Below are 25,163 nucleotides of genomic sequence, written 5' to 3'. Positions count from 1 at the left end.
GGCTATTTTGTATGCCCTGACTGAGGTGAAACAGTCGGGTTACTTTGCATTTCAGAAGGTGAACTTAGAACAGGAGAGTTTTTGTTTGTGCTGTTTTCAGCAATACTATTTTTCGTATAAGTCTTCAACTACCCATTATTTCTTAATTTTTTGCTAGGGAAATATGAAATATGACCACTGAAATTCAGTTTGCACGTTTACTGAAATGTACCAACATGCACAAAGGAGCAGATACTGGTCCTGCTGTTGGGTTAACAACCTTCTATTGCTCTGTCCAGCTATCCCACAATAACTGTCCATCCGCTGGAATCTCCTCCATGGCCATCTGGCAACAGCACGTATTGATGTGCCATCCTGGATGAGTTGGACTACCTGTGCAACCTCTGTAGGGTCCAGGTGTCATCTCATGCCAACAGAAGTGACCTAGCCAAATGCAAACTAATGAAAAAAAAAAAAAAAACATTCAAAATTGATGAGAAGGGGAATAAAATGTCAGTGACCTCCACCTGTAAAACCACTCCTGTTTTGGGGGTTGTCTCATTGTTGCCCCTCTGGTACAACTGCTAAAACTGATTAACCTCCTCTGCTGTTTAGCTTACAGCACTGTTTTAATCAATATCCCAAAAGTTTAATTGACTTGATGCTATATTCTGATTAATAAGTGTTCCTTTAATTTCTTCGAGCAGTCTGTGTGTGATGGGGTTTGGTCCAAGTTTTGATGGTCTAGGACATAGGTGTCAAACTCTGGCCCGCGGGCCAAATTTGGCCAAACAATTAAGCTTTTTTGGCAAAGCTTAATTGTTTAGTATTAAGCTTTGCTTGTTCCATATTCAGTTTTCCAGCAAAATTTATTTGAGTCCATACGAAAGATTCATTCTTATATCTGGAGGAAGATTTTTTTTTCAATAAATATTAATGTTAGCCCGCGACTTTGTTCCAGTTTTGAATTTTGGCCCACTGTGTATTTGAGTTTGACACCCCTGGTCTAGGAGGAGAAAAAAGAACAAAAAACCCCCAAAAACCAACAGATTTCACAGGTGCCACTGTAGAAAACCTGGAGGAGTAGGTGACCCATATGCCGGAGGCTGCTGCAGGGGCATGGGTTCAAATGTGAGCCAGCCTGTTCCCTGTATGTCACGATACCCTGTTTTCAACCCTTTCCACTATTCTAGCTAATAAAAGCTAAATGCCAACAAAAAGACAAAGGTTTGTTTATTATAGTTAGATATGACCTACCTTCTTAATCATTCCACGATTCGATATGACGTTTATTACCTAAAAGCCTCCATACCAAGTGAAATACTGCATATAGACAGTTTGTATTAGCGAGCCTCCTGCAAAAAAGGGCCGTTCTTTACAGGACAGCTGAGAATGTACTATAAACTGCATTTAAAGGTGCAGTGACACACAAATGGCTACAGGCACCCACACACTGGTAATTATCATAATTTGGCTTTACACCTTCCCCACACACTTCAGTGTGCTAAACCACAGGCGTTGTCCCAGAGGGGAGAGAGGATTCATTTCTCATTCATCAGTCATCACTCACCTCCCTCTTGTGGTGTCACGCAGAGGGGAGCGCAGTCAAGACATGTGTGAATACAGACATGTTTATTAGCATCTTAGCAGAAGTGTCCTCGCTGAGCACAGAAGGAACTGGAGCCAGATTGCTTGCATTTAGTGTTTAAAGATAAGCTACACGTCCACGCTCTTACAAGCCCCTTGTTTATCAGTGTTTACGGTCAGACGTTTTTATCCATGTGTTTTTCCTACTTTGCTTTTACTCTGCCTTTGTGCAAATACACACATTCTGTTAGCAGTGATGCATCTGTTAGATAACAGTGAGTGTGTAGGAAGAAAAGGTAAATGAGAAAGACAGATGCATTGAGGAAAGATGTCTTTGGATGGGGCGAGAGAGGGCACAGGCTGCACTTGATGTGCAATACTCGCTGGATATTATTACCCTGAGCTGTCACTTGTTATGTGAAGCTGGCAGTCAACATGCAACTGCAGATTTTTTTTTTTTCTCGGTCCCTTTGTTAAATACTCCACTTAGCTTTTGTTATGTGGCCTAGTTAAAGTATATAAATAAAATATGAAAGTTCATATATCAGTAGAGTAATATTCAGAATAAAAAAAAAAATCTCTGGCTTGTTAAGTATTTGATCGTGACACGAAAACACAATAACACATGTGCTATTTTTGGATTATATGCCGGAATATAAGAAACAGGCCAGTTTAAAATGGAGACAGAAGAACTTTTATTCTGTCACTTTTTATGACTCGACGAGGGTGCGAGGGAAAGGGGTGGGGGGCGGCTTGTGAGAGATGAAACTGTCAAATACACACTGGACTGCCTCCACTTTGCTGCCTCAGGAAACAATCCTAGTTCAAACAAGCCTTTGAGCAGTCTGGGGGGCTGCATTCTCTTTGTCTCTCCATCTCACTACTTTACAGTCAGAGAAGAAGACTCACACATACACACACAGGCTTTGTTTCAGTGTTAACAGCATCCATATTTGTTAAAAGTACTTAATTATTCTGTCAGGAGAAACAATTAAAATAAAAAAATGTGTGGATTTAAGGCCGATAGATGTTGAAAGGTCACACTCCCCTGCAGTTTAGCTTCAGACTAATGGCTTGCCGCTTTTTGACCGTTCTGTCCAGCTACTGGCTATACAAATGAATCATGCCAGGCTGCAAGTGGCTGCTGGAGATCTATACAGATCTATAGATTAGTACCACTGCTGATTTAGCTCATATATGCTACGTCAGCTGTCAAGTTAAAGTATGAAGAAAAAATGTGTGCTGACCTTAAAAGTCCCCAAATACTGAATATCTCAGTGTTAATATTTAAAGAAAATAATGAGTCAACTAATACATTTAACCTCCTAAGATCCAAACTCTTCCATGGCATGCATTTTTAATTTCTCTTTGATATTTGGGCATATTGGGGCCAAATGAATGTAAAAACAAAGAATTACCAGATTTTTTTTTTACCTTATTTTTGTTTTTAAGAACAATGAGAGCCACATATGAGGATATTTGTTTAAAATTTTGATAGAACAGTAGCAGTATAATGTCCTCGTAAGTGGATATCAGGCCCATGTAGAGCAAAATTATTATTTTTTAATTATTTATTTTAGTCTAAATAACCCAAAATGTGATGTCCACATATGTGGACGCCAGGTCCTAGGAGGTTAAAGACAGAAATCATTGAAACTAAACGGATATTATGAAGCTGTAGTCTGGAATCAAGAAGCATTAATTACAGCCATTTATTTATTTATTGTCTTTTCTCCCCAGTTCCTGTGTTTTACTTTGGGGAGGTAGAGTATCATGTGGATGAGAGCGATGGGTATGTGGAGATCAAAGTGTGGAGGACGGGAACGGATTTGTCCAAATCTGCAGCCGTTACTGTCAGCTCTCGCAAGGCAGAGCTCGTTTCTGCAGAAGGTGAGCTCCCATACAGTTAAAGTATTGCTTCTGACAGATAAGAATAATTGAATTGACCAATAGCATTATTTGTCATTTACCTGCATTCTGTTTGTCTGTACATTTTATTTACAGCCGGTATTGACTATGTAGGCATCAGTCACAACCTTGACTTTGCTCCAGGCGTCAGCACGCAGACATTCAGGGTAATCATCCTGGATGACCTGGGACAGCCAGAGCTGGAGGGGATGGAGAGCTTTGAGCTGGTCTTACGCATGCCAGTGAATGGCATCCTGGGAGAACCTGGAAAGGCTACAGTCTTCATAAATGACTCAGTGTCTGACTGTGAGTCACTCTATATTGCTGAGAATTTTCATAAATACATTCATAAAGGCATCTTAACTTTATGTTTAATGTGATTAACTCATACGGTCAAAGTGCTGTAAATGCACTGGGAACACATTACTGTAGGAAAATGATATTAGCATTGAGCTAGAGCATCACTATCCAGCCTGTTTTTTCTGTTCTTTATATTACTGATAATAATATAATAAAATTAATGATATTTGTTAATATATGTGTATAGAAATATATAAATAAGCCTTAGAAAGTTTGTCAAACTTCTTCAGATTTTAATTTAGCTGCTTTAGTAAACGCAAAGTTATAATTAATTTGTCACTGTGTGTTCATAGTTCCACTGCAATCATTACCACTGTTAGCTTGATGTGACAGCTATGTTATTTGATTTGGTCTTTCATTTGCAGCTTATTCCAATTCCAGCAAGGGAGAAATTATCTCTGCGTTAATCTTATGAAATGACTGAACTATCCTGTTTGACTACAGTGCCAAAGGTCCAGTTTCGTGAGTCGGTGTACACTGGAGAGGAGAGCGACGGCCAGATCACAGCAACAGTGTACCGCAGTGGTGACATCAGACATAAATCTTCTGTCCGCTGTTACACCCGTCAGGGCTCTGCGCAGGTCGCCTCAGACTTTGATGAGCGGCCAAACACAGATGCCTCTGTCATCAGTTTCTTACCAGGTTCTTCAGTAATTGCACTTTTACATCATGCATGCTTTCCTTAAATTCTTTTGTTCCCTGCGCTCTGAAAGCTGACACCTTTTCAGGTGAATAAACAAGTTTCGCAGAAATGTAAAAAGAAAAAAATCCACATACTCCAATACTGCTTTAACGGTTCCCTTTTTTTCTTGTTTTTGTTCTCTTTATTTTTTTTTTTCAAACATACTCAGCATGCAAACAGCTTCCTTAACCCATTGAGGGACTGAATAAAGGGAAGAATAATTGGATAAATAAGATTTTATATCCTCTACAGATAAAAGAAGAGTAGAAGCCTTTTTTCTTCCATTTCAATTTCTTTCACATGTCACATCTTGTGACACATTTTGCTGTACATTCTAGGCGAGGTGGAGAAGCCGTGTATTCTGTCTCTGGTTGATGACACGCTGTATGAGGATGGAGAGGAGCTCCGGCTGGTTTTAGGAAACCCGAAGAGCAATTCACATTTTGGCGCATCAGTTGGAGCTCTAAACGAGACGCTTGTGGAAATCAAGGATACGGCAGATAGTAAGTGGAAGAAAGAAGGCAGAGGTTGAAAAAGGTCAGAAATTAACTGCTTTAAAAAATAGAAGCCGATGAAGAGCACTGGCTTTGAATATAATTCACAGAGAAAATAAGTACACCAATACATCATTATTGTTGATGACCAGGTAGTAATTACAATCAAATTTTTGTAGAATATTGTAGAATATATATAAAAACACAATACAGTGATTTGCAAATCTCAAACCCCTATTTTATTCACAACTGAGCATGGAAAGCATATCAAATGTTTAAACTTCTTTTAATAGACATCTAATAAACATCTGGGAACTGAGGAAACCGGCTGCTGGATTTTAAGGAGAGGAATGTTGTCCCATTCTTATCTGATATAGGCTTCTAGTTGTTCAGCAGCTCTTCCTATTTTTAATTTCATGATACACCTAATTTTTTAGTTGGTGAAAGGTCGGCACTCCAGGCAGGTCAGGTCAACACCCATACTACTATAAATGCTGTTAGACAGTAATAGCTGCAGACATACGCAACGTATTCCCTGAAAAAGACATTGTCTGGATGGAAGCTTATGTTCCTCTAAGACTTATAAATAAATGTATATAACTTTCAGCACTGATGTCTTTCTAAATGTGCAAGCTGCCGGTGCAATAGATGCAGGATTTTGAATTGAGTGCTGACACAAGCTGGATGGTATTTCTCCTCTTCCAGAGGACGAGGTTTACCACTTTCAATGATTTACCACATTTTAAATACATTTTTTATTTAAAATCCTTTTTGAACTGGTTAAATGTTCTTTAACCATCATTTGTGGACGGCACAATGAACTGTGTTCAAAGACAATGATTTCTGGAAGTGTTTCTGAGCCCATGCAGTGATTTGCATGACAGAATCGTGCCTGTGTTTAATGCCGTTCACTCGGAGGCCTGAAAACTACTTGCATCCAGATTCTCTGAATCTTTTGATGATATTATGCACTGTAGATGATGATATATATTTTACATCTACACAATTTTATGTTGATGAACAATATTCTGAAATTGTTCTACTATTATTTTGGGGTTTTTTAGGGGGAGGTTGCACATTGAAGAACCTCTGCCCACCTGTTCTTCTGAGAAACTCTCTTTATTCCCAATCGTGTTTCTGACCTGTTGCAAAATGTTCCTCCAGCTGTTTCTTTTTTAGCACATACTTTTCCAGCCTTTTTTTTTTACCACTGTCTTTTTGAAGACACGTTGCCATCAAATTCAAAATAAGCCAATATTTTTCATGTAATAGTAAAATATCTCAGTCGAAACATCTGATATGTTTTTTATGTTCTACTCTGAATAAAGCATGAATTACTGCAAATTATTGCATTCTGTATTTTATTTACATTTTACACAGTTTTCTGATCTACTTGGAACTGATGTTGTAAAAGTTGTTGCATACATTTCAGTGAGTTTGCTTTACATTTTAATTCTGTCCACCTTAGAACCCATCATCCGTTTTCTGGACACCAAGTTCAGTGTTAATGAACCAAAGGAAGCCAGCGCTGTAGCCACTGTGAAGATCCCTGTGGTACGAGTGGGTGACACGTCAAAAGTGTCGGTGGTTCGCGTTCACACTAAAGATGGGTCAGCTGTCTCAGGAGAAGACTATTATCCTGTATCTCAAGGTAAATCCCACACATATCCTCTTATGGTGTGATATGATTAAAAGCTCCAGATGCATAAAAGAGCTTCAATGCAGTGCACAGTTCTTTTTTTGAACTGCCATTAAAAACCAAAAGCTGTCTTCCTCTCCTCATTCCCTTTTCTCAGCACGTTAGTGGCGTTGAAACATGTGAAGCAGAACTTTCAGTAACTCACTAATAAATACAAACCTCTACAGCACCATTAGTAATCACGAGATACACCAAATTTGCACTTAATGACCTACACATATCCTCCTGATTGATTTCTATTATGCATTTGCGGCAGCCAGAGAGGTGAAACAAGGGTTCCTATAGGAATGTTAGATTAATGAAAGTGGGCATAGGGTTTTATTTGGGCAAGGGTCATTAATTTATAATTTTATCTCAAATGGAGAAAGGTGATTTCTGCTATAGTCCAGTGGGAGGTTATGTAATTTTTAATAAAATTTCAGCAGTCTTCATGTCAGCAGGATGAGGTCTTTTGTTCCATCTGTTCAGCTTTTAGCCCAAAGTGAACTTTTCTAAGCTTAATCAAGGCTTGAAATATTTATAGAATACATTCAGTCAATTCAAATTATACCTGCCTACCCACCGTTAAAATTTCCCCGCAGTTTTGAATCATACAGCCGTGAATTTCTCATATTGCACAATATTTTCTCGCCGCAGCACATTTCTAATGCAAAGCTCTATTACTTACCGTGCAAGGAGATGGACCACCTTTGGCACTATGCAAATAGAAAACTGCAATGCTTTTTAGCTAAGTGATATATTCTTCTGAAGCAATAAAATGTGCATTGGGCTAATCTGCGAGGCCTTTTTATTTCCTGTAAAAATGTAAATTCAGCAAAAAAGAGGTGGAAATCTGGCCTTGCAAGTCAATTACTTTTATCTCAGGAAAAGATATCGATCGGTGCAGTACACTTTTCCTAATAACGATCTATTTGTGCTATATTGTGTACATTTTAAACTGTTTCCCTGATGATTGTGTTCTTCTATATTTGTGTGTGCCCAGTCCTTGAGTTCAAGCAGGGGGATAAGCAAAATGTGGTGGAGGTGCAGGTGCTTTTTGACGGAGTCCGAGAAATGAGGGAAGCGTTTACGCTCCATCTGAAGCCTGATGAAAACATGGTGGCTGAAACTCAGGTCAGAAGTGTGCACGTGCTTAACCGCCACAGAGCGATCACACAAAATCCAAACTGACAGCTCAGGAATTTAAAGCTTAATGAAAAAGTAAAAAGATTAAAAGCTTTTTTTTCCTGATTTGACCCATATTTATCCAGGTCAGTCCCAGTGAGATCAGGGATCTTTTTTACAAGGGTGTCCTGGCCCAGACACCGGCAGCACTTTACTGTAGTTGCAACCAAGAGGGCAATGAAAACATTTTGCAATGAATAATAGATTATGTTAAAAAAAAAAAAAAAAGACAGAAGAAGTGAGGAGAAGTAAGGAGTAGAAAGAGAAATAAAAGGGGAAACAGAAAGTCTGAAGAGAGAAATGTCCAAGAATTTAAACACATTCACTGATAACTCGTTACTCAGTTCAGTTCAGTTCATTTTTATTTCAAACATTTCAAACATGTGCCTTCACAATCATTACAAAATATCATTCCATTATTTGTTTGAAAAGGAGTAGGCAGAAGTATTTACTTATTTGTCCCTACCCCCTCAAGTTTTACCTCTCATTCATTTAATTTTTTTTTTAGTCTTAAATTAAACAAACAACATATGAAACAAAAGTAAAGCAAAACAAAACAAAACATACATAAATCAAAAACAAGAAATTAGCAAGCCCCACCACAGTATAGTTTCTTTCATATGAAAAATACAGAAGGTGTATATTTGCAGATACACAAGTTATGGAAAAACAAACAAACCAAAACAAAAAAAACAAAAAAAGAACCACAACACCGTTACCAGCAACATTACCGTCCTGGGTTAACCCCGTTTTCTTCATTCTTATACTTATTTAAAATTAGTTTTTATATTTTACTTTAAACTGTTTTATGTTTTTACTGTCTTTTATTTCTCCTGTTAGACTATTCCATAATTTAACTCCTGCAATTGAGATAGACATCGTTTTTAAAGTTGTTCTAGCACTTTGTATTTTTAAATTCCATTTCCCTCTTAAGTTATACCCACCTTCTCTTTCTATGAACAATTTACAGATTTCTTTGGGAAGCAATTTATTTCTTACTTTATACATTATTTGCGCTGTTTTAAGCTTCACCAAGTCTTGGAATTTAATAGCTTGCATTTTGACAAAGAGTGCATTTGTATGGTCCCTGTACCCCACATTATTTATTAATCTAATGGCCCTTTTCTGTATTATAGTTATTGTTTGTGTGTTACTTTTGTATGTGTTTCCCCAGACCTCTACACAGTAGCTCATATATGGCAGTAGTAAAGCACAGTATAAAATGTGCAGTGCTTTCTGATCCAACATATGCTTTGCTTTCCCCAGGACGACAATGCCCCGTGCCAATTTCCCCCGAACATAAGTAATGTGTGGCTTCCAACAGAGCTTGTGGTCAATGATCACCCCAAGAAATTTTATTTCATTTACTCTTTCTAAATATACATTATCAACACATATTTCTACTTTGATGTTTTTCTTTTGGTTTCCAAACAACATAAATTTGGTTTTATCTACATTCAATGATAATTTATTTATATCAAACCACTTCTTTAATATCGTTAATTCCTGTGTGATCATCCCCAAAACCTGTGGCAATTCCACACCTGAACACAGTATATTTGTGTCATCTGCAAATATTACAAACTTTAAAATCTCCGATACTCTGCAGATATAATTTAAGTACATAATAAACATTTTTGGACCCAGTACTGAACCTTGAGGTACTCCACAAGCTATATCCATCAAATTAGATTTATATTCATTTATTTGTACATATTGTTGCCTATTCCCTACATAGCTTTTTAACCATTCCAAAACCACTCCCCTAAACCCGTACTTTTCCAGTTTTTTTTAATAGAATTTCATGATTAACAGTATCAAACACGTTCTTTAGATCTAAGAAAACGCCGAGCGCATACCTCTTATTATCCATACATTCCGTTATCTTTTCCATTAAATCTATCAGTGCCAAAGCTGTTGATCTGTTGCTTCTGAACCCATACTGACTATCTGTCATTAATTCATATTTTTCCACAAAACTGTCAAATCTTTTTATGAAGAGTTTTTCCAGTATCTTAGAGAACTGGGAGAGTATTGACACTGGTCTATAGTTTGTAAAATGATGCCTTTCACCGGTTTTGTAAATGGGAATAACTTTAGCAACTTTCATTTTTTGTGGAAAAACTCCTTTTTGAAACGACAAGTTGAATATATATTTTAATGGTTTTACAATACCATCAATAACCGTCTTTACTGTTACCATATCAATATCATTCCAGTCTGTACTGGTTTTGTTCTTAAGTCCTCTAACTATGTCATAAATCTCTTTCTCTTCCACTGCTCTTAAAAACATTGAGCTACTATTCCTTTCAATATTTTCACCAGTGTCCCTTTCTATTCCATCAACCTTTATTTCTTCTGCCAGTTTTGGCCCTATGTTTACGAAGAATTCATTAAAGCCATTTACTATCTCTTCCATGTTATTAATACTTCTTGTCCCTTCTATAAAGTACCCAGGGTAATCATTATTCCTTGATTCATTTTTGATTATACTGTTTAATACATTCCATATATCTCTTGTGTTATCTTTATTGTGTTCTAACCTTTTAATGTAATACTCTCTTTTACAGGATCTCATTATATTAGTTAATTTATTTTTGTTTAAGTTTTATACTTCATTTCAGTTTCTATTGTTCTCTTTTTTATGAATTCTCGATAAAGGGTATTCTTTTTTTTGCTGGCATTTTGTAGTCCTTTTGTCATCCATGGTCTTCCTGCATAGTTGTGTTTCCTATTGATTTCAATTACTGGGCAGTTTTTATCAAGTAATGTGTTAAATGTTCTTAAAAATCCTTCGTAAGCTTTATTAACTTCTGTTTGTTCATATACAATATTCCAATCTTTGCTTTACTCAGAAACACCTCTGTGTCAGTACTCCTTAAAGCTCTTTTTCTGAACCAGGTGACTAAAGTGATCGTTTACATCGAGGAGATCAACAGCATGGCTGACGTCACCTTTCCCTCCCTTCCTCATGTGGCGTCGTTGCTCCATTACGATGATGTCGCCAGGACACAAGACAGCCTCCACCCACCAGCCGGCTATCCACTCATCTGTGTCACAGTGAGACACGCTTAAATGGTATTTAGGGACACAAGTGGCCCTGGAGGAATAGTCTTGCTCACTCTACGACAACATGCCTTCTAGAAACACCTGGGAGAGAGCAGCTTAATAGAAAACAGTTACATTTATTACGTTTTTTTCCAGTAACGAAGGTAGCATTTCTTTTCCTCAGGATCAAACTGTCCACCAGGAATCAGCTATTCTGTTCTTAAAATAAACATTACACAGCTTGGTAGGCCACAGTCGCCATGCTCTCATACATAGGAGAATCTCTGCCACTCTTGAAAACGTGTTCAGTGAGAAACTTAAATGGATTGTCGTGATGTGTTAAGTCATTTGCTCCTCAGGTGACTGCTGAATGTGGCTAGAACTGTGTATGTGTTTGTGTGTGCGAGAGAGAGAGAGACAGAGAGAGTGCATGTGTGTGTTTATTTTCGTGCAGTGTGGTCAGCTGCGTAGGAGGTTCCCTGGAGAGGCGAAATGAAGAAGTCTTGTCGAAATTGAAGTGTTGAGTGCTGTAGCAGGAAGCTCAGTGTCAACAGGTTTACAAAGGAAATCTACAGAATCTATTTGAGGCTTAACCCTCGATCCAATATTTGTAGCTTTCTAAATATAAAAAAAATATTTCCAAGACCACAAATGTGAGAATATAAACCACTGAAACATCTGGATTTCCTTGGCAACCATCACTTACTCGTTTGTATTATCTGTCTCCTTCTTTCCTCTGGCATGTACTGTATCTTTCTCCATCTCTCTGCTGTCCTTGCTTACCCACCCACTCCTGCTAAATTCCTTATCCATCCTCCAGGCTTGCAATACAAAATACCCAGATTATGACAGGACGGGCTCTATCTGTGTCAGCGAGCACATCAACAACACCTTGACCCGCTACCGCTGGCTCATCAGTGCCCCAGCTGGCCCTGATGGCGTCACCAGTCCCATGAGGGAGGTGGACTTTGACACATTCTTTACATCCTCCAAGATGATCACATTGGATTCAGTCTACTTCCAAGCAGGCTCCAGGGTCCAGTGTGCTGCTAGAGCTGTTAATTCGAACGGGGATGAGGGCTTAGAGCTCAGCAGCCCTGTTGTCACAATCAGCCGGGTGGAAGGTGAGGACTGAAAAATGAATTAAACCTTATCTGGGCCTGATGTTTCCAGGTGTTTTTTGGAGAATTATTCTACAAGAATCGCAAAAACAACCTACTATACATTACAGCTTTGTTCAGTCGGGGCAACGTTTGATAAAAAAGGATTGGTATTCAATCTGTCATTTATATTTGGCCCAGTTTGGCGACATCTCTGCAAGTATACAAGCAGCACCCGTGTATATTATTGGAAGGGTGATGGTTCGATCCCTGGCTCCTCCAACGTGCACGTCAAAGTATACTTGGACAAGATACTGAATCCCCAGTCATCCCCACACTCGTACTCACACTCCAATTAATGCATCAGAGCGAATGTGAGCGCTATATTAAAACTTCTTTGCCTCGTTCACCCACATAAATAAGGCTTTTATTAACAAAACTCTTTGAGTACTCAACATGGGTAGAAAAACATGTTCTTTAAGTACCATCATTGACAACACAGATGAAAATGATAAAAGTCAGAAAGAGGATGAAAATGATGAGCTGGAGACAAAGGTGGGTTGCAAAGCGGCTTGCATGCAAGTGGGAAGCAGCAACTGTACGCAGGCTGTGGCAGTCTAAATAGGGATCCCCATATAAGATTTGCAAGCTGGATCCACAGCTGAGCAATCCGCTGACTTGGGTCGGCACCAGTGTTGGGTAAGTTACTTTAAATTAGTAACTTAGTTACATTACTAGTTACTTCTATCAAAAGTAACTCAGTTACTTCAAGTTACTCGTTACTTTCAGAGTAACTAGTTACTAGGGAAAGTAACTTTGGTTTTACTCAGAATTCTCTTGTTAATGTGTTGCTTCCATAACTGGATACCCAGCAAGATTGCCAGTCTTCTAGCTTGCTTACTTGCCACAAGTGCACTGTGCCACCTACCAATAGAAAGGAAAAAATAATGTGCACATTTCCACGAGAGAAATCCCACACCTGATTCTATCCTAGCCTGCTTTTTACATCCAACACAAAAACTGCAGTCGTGGTGCTTTTGATTGTACTCAGAACTCGGAAATTCTGCCTTCTGAATAGGAAGATGTAGGTAACACCAGACTGAAGATGAGCTGCATACAGAGCTGGACTGGGACAAAAAAATCGTCCCGGGCATTTTGACTAGAGACCGGCCCACCATTATAGGAAAAATCATAAAGCCTTTGAATGAAAATAAACACTGTTGTGACAGTGATGTACACTGTTCTGATGGTATATATGTATCAATCTATCCATTGTTTGTTGCAAGACTCAGATAATTATTTTTTTAAAAGTGAGACATTTTAAATGAGAATAAGAAAGTATTTCCTTGTGCCCCCCTCTCCCTTTTAATGCCCTACATGGACCCCTGGCAACACTTTGCTAGACCCGCCCCTGCACAATTACCAGCTGTCAGCTACTTAGAAAAGGATCCTGGTGTTATTTGTCTCTCAGAAACAGTTCATAACCTCCCTTCAACTCATTCATGTTAACTAAAAGGTAAACCTGTTTCTCCATCACAGCTCTGATGATTCAGTAAGGACATCTCCTGGTTTCATCTTCATGTTTCCCTCTCATCACATAACCAAACCGATATCATGACCAGCAGGTTTAGAGCTGTGGCTCCAGCCAACATCAGCTGATACTAGAAATTAATATTAAATAAATTCTAACAACAGCTGATCAAGCTTAAACGTGCTGCTGTTGTTTACCGCGACATCCGCTGGTTTCCTCTTTCTGGCGCAAAGTGGGCGATAAATAAACAAGAGAGAAAAGCCGATCAGCTGATCATCAAGTAGAAACAGGAGAGGGAGGGTGAGAGGATGAGAGAAGAAGATGCAGCTGTGCAGCGTAAACACAGAATAACTCCAGCTTTGTGTCTTTTTCATTGTAGCTGAAGTCCGGGACAAACTGTTCCTTTTCACCTCAATACGAAACGCATGATATTTTCTCTGAATACGAGACGATTCCGTTTTTTACGGGACGGTTGGCAACTCTAATAATTAACCTTATGAACAAAATAAAGTTCAACATCAGTAACATAGCACCCACCCAGCTGTATAGAAACTCCGTCATGCTAGCTAGCACGCAGTACGAAAAAGTCAGCATAACGAAAATAAACTGCAACTAAACTTGGTTCATATCTGACCCAGATGGACTGCAGGTTATAACTTCTTACCTGAAGTTCAGTTCACCTGACACTCTCGGACCAGCGGCCGCTTCGGGTCTCTCCTCTTGCCTCCCTTTTCCTTCATCCACCTGCTGGCCTCCACCACTTGCTAATGTTATTGAATCTGTGGAAGCTCCGCGATAGCCACCACACGAAGTAACTAATAACGAGCCTATCTAAATCCCAGTAACGAGTAACGCGTTCCCGGTTTTGGCATAATAACTAGTTACCGTGCTCGTTACCACAATAATTATGGCAAGCCATTAGTGCCAAAATTCGCCACTTTCCTAATCCGTTTGGTTAAGAAATGGCGTAAAAAACGCCGTTTAATTATTCAAAACGCCGAAAAAAAACCGGCGTTCTGTTCCGACACGGGTGAAAAAAGTGGAGCCAAAAGAAGAGAAAAGTCAACATAACTAGCACGAAGCGGTAATGCAAGATGGCAGGATCTGATTGCTAAGACATAAGTTAAAGGTTAAGAGAAGTAAAGAGGAAAATAAGAAAGAAGCTCAGAAATGAGCAGAGCTAGCTCTGCTCATTACCTGTTAGCTGCCATAACAGGTAACACAGTTAAGGTTTCAGAAAAAGTATTCTGTCGTTTGTTTGCTCGATCATGCCTTAAACACATCAAAATGCATAGTGGGATTATAATACAAGTGAATACTGTGACAAGCACTGGTACTGAATAGGCAATCACTTAGCAGCAAGGTGAATCGGTGATGCATTAGTGTGGTCTGCACTTCCTCTTCTTTGATTGGGTGAAATGAGTTGAAAGTAATTGGATGAGGGAACCATGGGGAGTGCCCTGCATAATTTCAATGAAACGCCGTTTTAAACGCCGTTACAACTGGCAGAGAACGCCGTAAAAAACGCCGTTCAAAGATGCATAAAAACGGCGTTCTGTGCCGAGTAGCGTAAAAAACGGCGTTTCCGTCTGTCTTTGAACGCCGCTTTTTACGTCACTCGGATGGTGCGTTCAGGGCGCCATCCGAGTGGCGGAAAAAGCGGCGTTTGTCGGAACAGAACGCCGGTTTTTTCGGCGTTTTGAATAATTAAACGGCGTTTTTTACGCCATTTCTTAACCAAACGGGTTAGGAAAGTGGCGAATTTTGGCACTAATGGCTTGCCATACTAATGGCTTGCCATATTATGGGGTTAACGCGTTACTTAATAACGCGTTAGTCCCAACACTGGTCGGCACTGATATAAGGTGATTAAACTGATAGGTTGCCTGAAGTTCAGTATTTTTATCTCTGAATTATGATTTAAATTATTCGACAAGTATTCAGATCTTTAAGTAAAAATATTAATGCCAGCAAGGAAACTAAAAAAATAAAGGTTGTAATCACAATGGTACTTGATCAAATTAAGTAAGTCTTATTGCTGTACTTAATTATAAAACAAAAAGCACTTAACTGAGAAAACGGTCCGTGTCCTCTACATATGTTGTAGTTTTAAAGAATAATTTATTGGGTAATTGATGTAATAGAATTTTATTGTAGCTGGTAAGATCTGAACCAATTTTACACATTGTTTAATTTGCAACTTTGTCCTATTTTATAAGATTAATCAAGTGGCATACAGACACACACACACACACAGACACACACCCACACACAGACACACACCCACAGACCATTTTCATTGGTTACAATAGCCCTAATGAATCATAATCCAATGCAGATACAAGCTATGTGCAATGAGAATGGGTCAGAGCTCTCACTCGTTTCTCAAATGGGAAAGAAAAAAATAATAATTTTTTGCTGTTGCTATGCTATCACTTATGCCGCACTCATTCCACCTACACATCCCAAATGGAACAAGTTCAGACTCACTCTCTCAGGGTGGTCACAGGGTATTCTTAGAAATATGGAAATCACTATATGACCCAGTAGTAGTTCGGGCAGGTTATGAACAGAAAGGGATTTAAGAGGATATTGCATTTGTAATGTGTAAAAAAAAAAAGAATAACTAAATAAGGATTTATCACATGTAATTAGCTGTAAGCCATTGCCAGTTACTATATCTTGCATTCTCTAATGTTTTGTAACTGTCTTGTGTCTATTCCTGTGTTTAGAATATCTCTTCTCTGCTCTTCTGTCATTAAAAGCTATGTGTCAACCACGCAAGATGGGCACTGTTGGTGCCGAGCCTTTCTCTGCCAAGCTAGGCTACACTGGAGCAGACGACCCAAAACACCCTAACCTCATCAAAGTGACTGTCACCATGCCTCACATAGATGGTATGTAGGAGCTGAAGGCAGAGCTCGTACCACAGATGAAGTGAGGTGTAATGTAGTGTGTGTAATATTCACGTCTGGGGCTCCTCAGGAGCGTGACAGCCAGAATATAGATCTCGCCGGGTTGTACCAAACCCTGCTGTAGAAACCCTCCAGCACACCTGCTACTTAACAATCCTTTCTTGATTTTTAATCAGTTTCCTTCTGCTTCATCTTTTTACTTCTCCTTTTTTATGCCCACCCCTCACCCCCCATCAGTTTTAACTGTCTATATACTCTTTCTTTCCTCTGCATTACTTTTTTTTTTTTCAATAATCGTTTCTCTCAGTTCAAATATCAAAGGTAGTTGGGCACGCTCAAAATCAAAAATGTCCTTGTCTGGCAGGAATGCTTCCAGTGATCTCAACTCGCCGTCTCACAAACTTTGAACTGACTCTCAGTCACGATGGAACCCGGGTCGGAAACCACCGCTGCTCTAACTTGCTTGACTACACCGAGGTCACCACAGCTCACGGCTTCATCACTGCATCGACGGGCAGCCCTGAGAGCATGGGGGACCCTGCGCCGTATCAGTTCAGCAGCTCTCTGCGGGGGAACAGCACACTGCGCTTCTACAGGAACCTCAACCTGGAAGCCTGTCTCTGGGAGTTCACCAGCTACTACCACATGTCTGAGCTGCTTACTGACTGTGGAGGCACCATAGGGACTGATGGACAGGTGAGAGTCTGTTTGCTTGTGTACCTTTCTCCACAATGCATAAATTCCAATCTGGGCTTTGCGTGTTCATCTGTTTGACTGTTCTCCTTTGTGAGTGTTTGTGCTCACCTGTATGCGTGCTTGCCTGTATGTTCAGTTTATTTGCAGCCTTGTGAATGAGGAGGACACCCAGACTCAATGGCACCAGAGCTGTTTGCCTGCATTTTATGTCTCATTTGCTGTTTGTGTGTGTGTGTTTGCCAGTTTTATACACAAGCATTTGATTGACAGCTTTTAGTGTGAAGGTAAACACACACACACATAAAACACACACACTTATACACAGAATTGCCAACCTGCCAGTCCGTCACTCATAAATACTCAATACTATTCTCAACACAGAGCACTAAAGCTTACATCCGCATGAAATCTCCTGTCCTGGGCATCTACACCAATATCCCCAATTCTTAGTTACCTGAAAGCTTTTCTAAAGCTTTTTTTGGTACTTTTACTGACTTTCTGTTGGGCTCACTACCAAGTCAAGCACTGCATTCAATTTTGGCGATGTGACAATCTGTCATTTATGTGCTAACAAGCTTCCAGTTGCTGTTTTCTGTTGTTGCATCATTGCAGCAGATGTTGCAAATGTTGAGATGTTATAAGGACTATTCTCTTGCTTCCTGTTATTGTGGAGACAGACCCTTGCTCCCTTGCTCATGTCCTGCTGTTCTTTAGTGTTCCACTGGCTTTTTATCTGTGAGCTTGTTGCTGTTGATCAGACTGCTAAATGTGTGTGTGTGTGTGTGTGTGTGTGTGTGTGTGTGTGTGTGTGTGTGTGTGTGTGTGTGAAACAGAGATCGAGAGAGAGAGAGAGAGAGAAAGGGAATTATAGATGGAAACATGAATGTACTTGTCCCTAGTCATAGCATGCAGCAAACACCAATTAGCTGCACATGATGCAAGTCTTCCACTAGTGTCTAGTCCATGTCATTTGTAAGGTTCCTCAAGGACTGTAGAAAGACAAAAAAGACAGGCGCTACCATGCAGCTGCTCATATCAAAGAGCACAGAAAAAAAATGTAATAAGTCAGAAATCAAACTTTTGCCTGAGTTTTGGGTGAAATAATCATGAGCTGTGATTTATTCTTGCTTTTTTTCAATAACAGCTTTGCTTTTCTGTGTAACTGCTAGGTTATTTTGTTCTTTGTGGAGTGCGTGTATTTGAAAAAGTGGAACTTTGAATGCCCAAGAAAAGTGCAAGAAAATGATTTTTCAAGAAAGTAAGGAAAGAATGGCTAATTTTAGGAAGCCGTTGTAGTGAAATTGTGGACAGAGCGAGTTTGTTTCTCAATCAGCCAGCTTTTGATTTCCTTTTTCAACACTGGTTCAGTGCTTTGCATGTAAATGCTGTTTTAGAAATACGACTGGATTTTAAATCATCTGTCCTCAAGTGACAAGCAAAAGTTGATCAGAAAAAGAAAAGACAGAACAAAATTTTTTTGTTACCGAATCATTTTTTGCTTCTCTTAGTTTCTCTCATCGTTTAATCTCCCCTCTGAATCCACTTCTGTTATTGACTATGCAAATCGAGTAATTTTCACTTCAAGCCAAACAATGATAATTTACTACAGTTTCAGCTTCTGTCAAACTATTTTGTGTTTTTTTAAAGAACATAAAATAGTTCAAAAGCTGTGAAGTCAGACAACATTGCTAAAAAGAAATTGGTGAACAGAGACACCTAGTGGTGATTTTGTTTTGTTGATACCAGGGAACACTGGACATTGCCTGTATCTTGTAGCAGCAGAAAAAGCAAAATGTAATTAAATCACTTTTAAATACTTGGAAATATGCTTCACATCTTTATTTCATCAATGATCAACATGAATTACCGGTATAAGTTTTGAAGTGTTTGGAAAACCTTTTAAAAAACAATGCAATCCCACACCAATGCCCACTGTGGTTCTTGGTGTACAACACAGGAGTTTTCTGCATCTCTGTAGAAACACTGAGTGGGAGTGAAAGAGTTCAAACATTAAACACCTTGTGGAGGAGAACACTGTGTTCATCTGTTACATCTTCTCTGCACGTATTATAGCTTACCGACCTACAATCGCCCTTTAATCTGAAAAGATTTTACCTGTTTTCATCAATGTTGAGGATTTCTGTAGTGTCTTTTCACCCTTCAATTCAATAAGCTTGTTTCATTTTAAAAAATCAAATGACCAGTTCTTCATTGAAACATCTTTACAGGTGCTGAACCTGGTCCAGTCCTATGTGACCCTGCGTGTGCCTCTTTATGTATCGTATGTGTTCCACTCCCCTGTGGCTGCTGGTGGCTGGCAGCACTTTGATTTACAGTCCGAGCTGCGCCTCACCTTTGTGTATGACACGGCCATCCTCTGGAAGGATGGCATCGGCAGCCCCCCACAGGCAGAGCTACACGGTATGTCACCAAGACAGAAAGAATATTATAGCTTGTGTTTTTGTTCTTGCACAGGATACTCTCCACATCAACAAGACCAGCTCTTGCAAAATTCAGAATGTGTATATTATGTGTGTGTGTGTTTTTCAAGGTGCTTTGTATCCTATGAGCATGCGCATCAATGAGCAGGGACGTTTGGTGGTAAACTTCCATACCAAGGCTCACTTTAGGGGTCTGTTTGTGAGGTCTCATTCTTCTGGGAGAATAAAACGATCTGGTGAGACTGAAATGTTGTCATCGTATCAGAATTGTATTCTGGGACCATTATTTTAGTATAAAGTATAAAATTTGCTCTCAAAATTACCCTGCAGTCTCAATGTCATCCATGGTGATGAGTGTGGACCACACTGGCCTGACATTTAATCTGACCTTAGTGAGGAGTGAGCCCACCTACAACCAACCAGTCCAGCAGTGGACCTTCACTTCTGATTTTGCAGTAAGACTGCATGAAACTTATAAATGCCACGATGTAATCTGAGACATGTAATCTGTTTCCAAGCAGCTACAAGGGCAGATGCAGACTGATGTTTTTATATATCTCCCCGCTGCTGCATATAGGTGAGAGACTACTCTGGTACCTACACAGTGAAGCTGATTCCCTGTACAACATCCCAAAATATGGAATACACTGTTCCACCTGTATGCAGTCCCAGAGAACCCGTCACCTTTGATCTGGACATCAGATTCCAGCAAGTAAGTCAGCATCAGCTAAGATTAAGATTCAAGAGTGGCATGTTTCCTCGTTGTAGGAAGGATTTATTCATTTGTATTCATTTATTTATTCCATTCTCTGTCTCCAGCTGTAACTGGCATTCTGTCTTCTTTTATGATGCTATCACTTTCTAAATATGTGCATACATTTTTAGGTGAGTGATCCAGTTGCAGTAGAATTCAGTCTCAACACTCAGATGCTCTTGCTGTCCAAAAGAAGCCTATGGCTTTCTGATGGATCCATGGGTTTTGGACAGGAGAGTGATGTTGCCTTTTCTGAGGGTAAGGCCTATTAGGTCCCAAGATTTACAGAACTATACTAGTCTAAAATATTTCACATTGCTTCTGTCAGTTTTGTAAAGGAAAATGTTTACCTTACATGCAGATATAGGGTTGCTTCAAGTAAATGATTTGCTTTATATTATTAAAAGAAAATATCGTATGAGATTTTAATAAAAGCATTTAATTTAGAGTTTTGGTTTGATTGAGAATAATTCTTAAAGCAGTGGCAGCAGATTATGCATCTATGGTTTCTTTTTTGGACAAAAATGACAATACAATTTTAAAAAAAGGTACGATTTAGATTTTACGTTTGTCTTTCCTCAGGTGATACAGTATACGGCCGTGTCATGGTGGACCCTGTGCAGAACCTGGGAAATTCTTTCTTCTGTAGCATCGAGAAGGTGTTCCTCTGCACAGGCGCCGATGGATATGTACCCAAATATAACCCGACCAAGTTTGAATTTGGGTGCCTGGCAGACTCCCCTTCATTGCTGTATAGATTCAAGATTCTTGTGAGTATTCTTGTTTTCTAATGATAACATTTCATTATGCACGGACATGCAAAATAACATTTAACAATCTTCCATCCCTTTTTGATTTTCAATCTAAAATACTCCACCAGGACAAGGCTCAGCCGGAGACTCAGGCACGGGCATTCGGCGATGTCAGTTTTAATGCTGTATTGGCAGCGGACGATCCATCAGCCATGTCACTCATCAGGCAACCAGGGTCTGATGGCTTTAGACTGGACTCTGCAGCCATGTTTCAGGTATCCTATATGCTAATGTTTCCTGAAGCCAACAGTTCATTTTTTGTATGAATCAAAAGCTACAGAAATAACCTGCATGACAAAGTTGTGAGGCCCTGCAACTTTGCAGGATATGAGGAGAATAACATAATCCTGTTTATGCATTTGTGATGCTTTTACTTGGAGGGATGTAAAAAATCTCAATCTTTAAGAAATTACTTAAATTAGGGCCAGTAGAAAACTGACTATAAATTGGCTATGGATACCAGATTTTCATTGCACTAGTTAATTTTGAACAATTAAGGATTACTTTGTCTTTTGCATCAGTTTAAGGTGAATATAATTCTAAAAATATCCATCATTTTTACTGCTTCTTAGGTTGCTGCAGGTCGTGAATGGTACATTCACACCATCTACACAGTTCGCTCCAAGGAGAATGCCAACAGAGGGATTGGAAAACGCAGCCTAGAGTACCACTCTGTGACTTCCACAAGCAATGATGTGGCCTTGACCCCATCCAGTTCAAAAGGCCACCGCTGGAGGAGGTCAGCTGCCAATAAAGTTCCTGAAATCGCTGAAGATATTGGAGTGGATAAGAACCGTGGTACTAACATCATGCACATAGCTCTGGATCGCACCAAGCGTAGGTCAGTGGGGCCAAATGAACTCTTTGCTGATGGTCTGGAACCCAGGGAGCTGCATGCAGATGACGAAGAGGAGGGTCTGGTAACTGTGGTAGGGGCACTGATCGGCCTCCTGCTCATTGTCCTCATTATTGTCTCCATCATGCTGGTGCTCAGATCCAGACAGAAGGATGGGAAGGAAGGATGGAGGGAGGGCGTGCAGGAAGTGGTGAAAGGGTCTGTCAGTACAGAGCCCATGTTGGTGGTGAGGATGCAAGACTGCCGCAACAGCTCAGAGGTCTGAGCAATGAATGCACGGACAGACAGATGGACATGTAGGAAATATATGGGAGCTTTTATAAGTTTTTCTTTGGAATATCTTAAAAAATATATTTAAAAAATGGCATTAAATTGCTTTCATAACACCAAAACTCAAGAGTCATCACGTATGGTATTAAGTGTGCCTGTAAATGGGGGTGAGCTCTACAGTACAGAATATATACTTATCACTGCAACAGCAAAACAACAACATTTTTTAAATTTTTTTTATTTAATACTCAGACTTGTCTTGCAAGTAGCGTAATACTGCTGTGCTCGCTGAGTGGCTTTGTGGTGTTAAAGTGCCTGAAGCAACTACATCCCTTCAGGACAGTCCCAGTCACCCAGTGAACATTTACGATAAAGCGTCACACAGGACAAGTCGAGAGCTTTAGCGCTGCGGGTGTACCTCCGGGAAAGGAGGCTAGATATTAACGATATGTGCATCAGAGGAAGGAATATTTCATCTCACAAAGAACGCTCTGATGTTTCCTTAAAAAATATGAATGATAAACTATCCCATCATTTCTGCAGTATGCTGAGGATAAAATAGGTTACTGTACACATACTGTGCAGCTGAGGTTGTTAGAAACTCCATCCACTGGTGGGAGATAATAGAAAACAAAAGGTAAATACTGGACTTCTGTGAACTAAGTGTTTGGCTTCAAAACTTTTGCTGTATGAGCACATTCATGTTAAATCTGGGGTGAACTGTGCCTTTAAGCCTACAGTTTAGTCTTAAGATATTTGTTGGGGCAGTCATAAAGACAAGATGGCACCACTTGTGTTTTATCTGTGAATTAAACCTTGCAAAACTCTTATTATCAAACTCCAGGAATTGAAAACAACTACTGATATAATTTAATGTTTAATCACCAGCTAAACTTTTTTTTAATTCCTCCACCATATCTACTGTTCCTCATCATGTTTACCATATACCGAAGAGTGTTTTCCTGCATGTATTTGGCATCTCTGTTGCTCCTTTTTATTTTAGTTTTTTAAATATTACTAGTACAGTTTTAACACTTTAGTTTTCAGCTCATCGCTGCGTCTGATAGCACAATGTTCACTGCTGTCACTGCTATCCTCACAGTGTTGTTGCTCTGTGTTTTTCTAATACTTTCTGTCATTTTGAGGGTTTTTTGTTTGTTTGTTTCTTTATTTAAAACTGATTAAGGTACATTTGTAACGAGACACTCATCTCAGGAGTTATTTCTTTTACAAAGAATGGACTGTGTGTTATAACACAATTTACTACTGCTGACTGGAGAGCTCTCCAGAGCCACTTTCAACGTGTGTGTTACACTGCTAATAAGTGTGGTGCTGTGAACATTCAAATACTGTATCCATATCCAATGAATTAACCCCCTGTTCTTCCCACATTATGTTCATATTACTTGTCACTAGTGTTGTGTGGGATTTCAGTGTTCTGACTCATTTTGTTTTTCCCAAACAAATGATGCAAAGAAAATAGCTGCTCACAGATCAGTATGTCACTATGGAAAATATCACATTTGAGACTTTTGATATAATCTCATAATTTTGTCGATGTCACTGGTGAAGGTTCTTGTTTATATGTATTGTTAAAACTATGTCTTACTCTGCTATGAATATACGACATGCTGATGTAAGTGTTCCTGAATATTTGTCTTCTTATGGTGTTGTTAGTCATCCTTGTATAATTATTTCTACTATTCATCAGGGTTAGTTGATGTGATGGACATGAGCCGGAAAGCAGCTGAGGTGTGAATCCTCGAGGTATGTCAGGATTTATACATCTGATTGCCAGCTGTGTGTGTATGTGTTTGTATTTTTCTATTTTTCGTTTCCTTTTTTAATTCTACCCTGATGAACTTGGAAATAACACCATATCTGGTATGAAATGCACTTTTTTGCATCGCCTCCCTCACACGCCACTACAAGCTATGCAATGTAATGTATACCCCACAGCCAGTTATTCCCATAATATGACAAATTTAGCACAATCAGACTTGATATTTACTTTGTGTCTTTTTATGAATGGGTTTTTATGTATATGTATTTAAGAATAAATACTGTTTACCGGTGCCTTTTGTTATTTTCATTGATTTAATCAGTACATTTAGGTTTAGAGGTGGGGTGGACCATATGAACTTTAGCAGCTTTGATACTTGATTTGACTTCACTGCTTTGAGACTGAGAATGCTTTCCCCAAATTTGTCTCTGTCATGTTAAAATCATCTGTTTTACTGGTTTATGTTCATAGAAACAAAAACATATAGTGGAGGAAGTAATTATTTGATGCCCTGCTGAATTTGTAACTTTGCTTACTTATAAGGAAATGAACTCTCTCTCATTTTTATAGTAGTTGATAGAATATCAATTAAAACTCCAAAAAAACACACATTACATATAAGTTGGTAATTTATTTGCATGTCTTTGAGCAAAAAAAGTATTTTATCTCCAAGCAAAACATGACTTAAATCTTGGTGCAAAAACCATTGTTGGCAAGCACAGCAGTAAGATGTGTCTTGTAGTTGGTCATCAGGTTTGCACATATCTCAGGAGGGATTTTGGCTCACTCCTCTTTACTGATACTCCCTTAATCCTTCAGGTTTCTTGGCAGCCACTTGGCAACTTGAAGCTCCAGGTCTGGAGACCCTAATGCGCTTCTTCTTTAGGCCACTTCTTTGTTGCTGAAAAAAAAACATCCATCACTAACCCATCTTCAGTGTTCCGGCTGAGAGTAGGAGGTTCTCGTCCAAGATTTTACACTACATTTCCCCCTCACTAGTCCCTCAATGCGGTCGACGTATAACTTGACCAGAAAATCAACCCCAAAGCATAATGATTCCACTTCTGTGGACTTGACTGAGGGG

The 25,163-nt window shown here is 39.3% G+C and overlaps 1 protein-coding gene across 1 annotated transcript in view; it reads left to right on the top strand.

The window, feature by feature from the left end:
• The window catches only part of frem2a (FRAS1 related extracellular matrix 2a), a 79,993-nt gene extending 55,622 nt beyond the window's left edge, over positions 1-24,371 (top strand). Inside the window, exons 7-24 of the mRNA XM_084942496.1 lie at positions 3,307-3,456; positions 3,571-3,780; positions 4,279-4,476; positions 4,855-5,019; positions 6,479-6,661; positions 7,692-7,822; positions 10,775-10,933; positions 11,742-12,045; positions 16,318-16,449; positions 16,832-17,163; positions 19,392-19,584; positions 19,715-19,840; positions 19,935-20,059; positions 20,182-20,316; positions 20,490-20,616; positions 20,941-21,128; positions 21,239-21,385; positions 21,743-24,371. Coding sequence (XP_084798622.1) covers positions 3,307-3,456; positions 3,571-3,780; positions 4,279-4,476; positions 4,855-5,019; positions 6,479-6,661; positions 7,692-7,822; positions 10,775-10,933; positions 11,742-12,045; positions 16,318-16,449; positions 16,832-17,163; positions 19,392-19,584; positions 19,715-19,840; positions 19,935-20,059; positions 20,182-20,316; positions 20,490-20,616; positions 20,941-21,128; positions 21,239-21,385; positions 21,743-22,291 — 3,554 coding nt within the window. The 3' untranslated portion in view covers positions 22,292-24,371. The remainder of the gene's footprint in view (positions 1-3,306; positions 3,457-3,570; positions 3,781-4,278; positions 4,477-4,854; positions 5,020-6,478; positions 6,662-7,691; positions 7,823-10,774; positions 10,934-11,741; positions 12,046-16,317; positions 16,450-16,831; positions 17,164-19,391; positions 19,585-19,714; positions 19,841-19,934; positions 20,060-20,181; positions 20,317-20,489; positions 20,617-20,940; positions 21,129-21,238; positions 21,386-21,742) is intronic.
• The last annotated feature ends 792 nt before the right edge of the window (positions 24,372-25,163 follow it).

This window comes from Perissodus microlepis, chromosome 10 (assembly GCF_051167445.1).
Source record: "Perissodus microlepis isolate ML-2025 ecotype Zambia chromosome 10, ASM5116744v1, whole genome shotgun sequence".
Taxonomy (NCBI): Eukaryota; Metazoa; Chordata; class Actinopteri; order Cichliformes; family Cichlidae; genus Perissodus; species Perissodus microlepis.
This window is presented reverse-complemented; position numbering and strand designations above follow the sequence as displayed.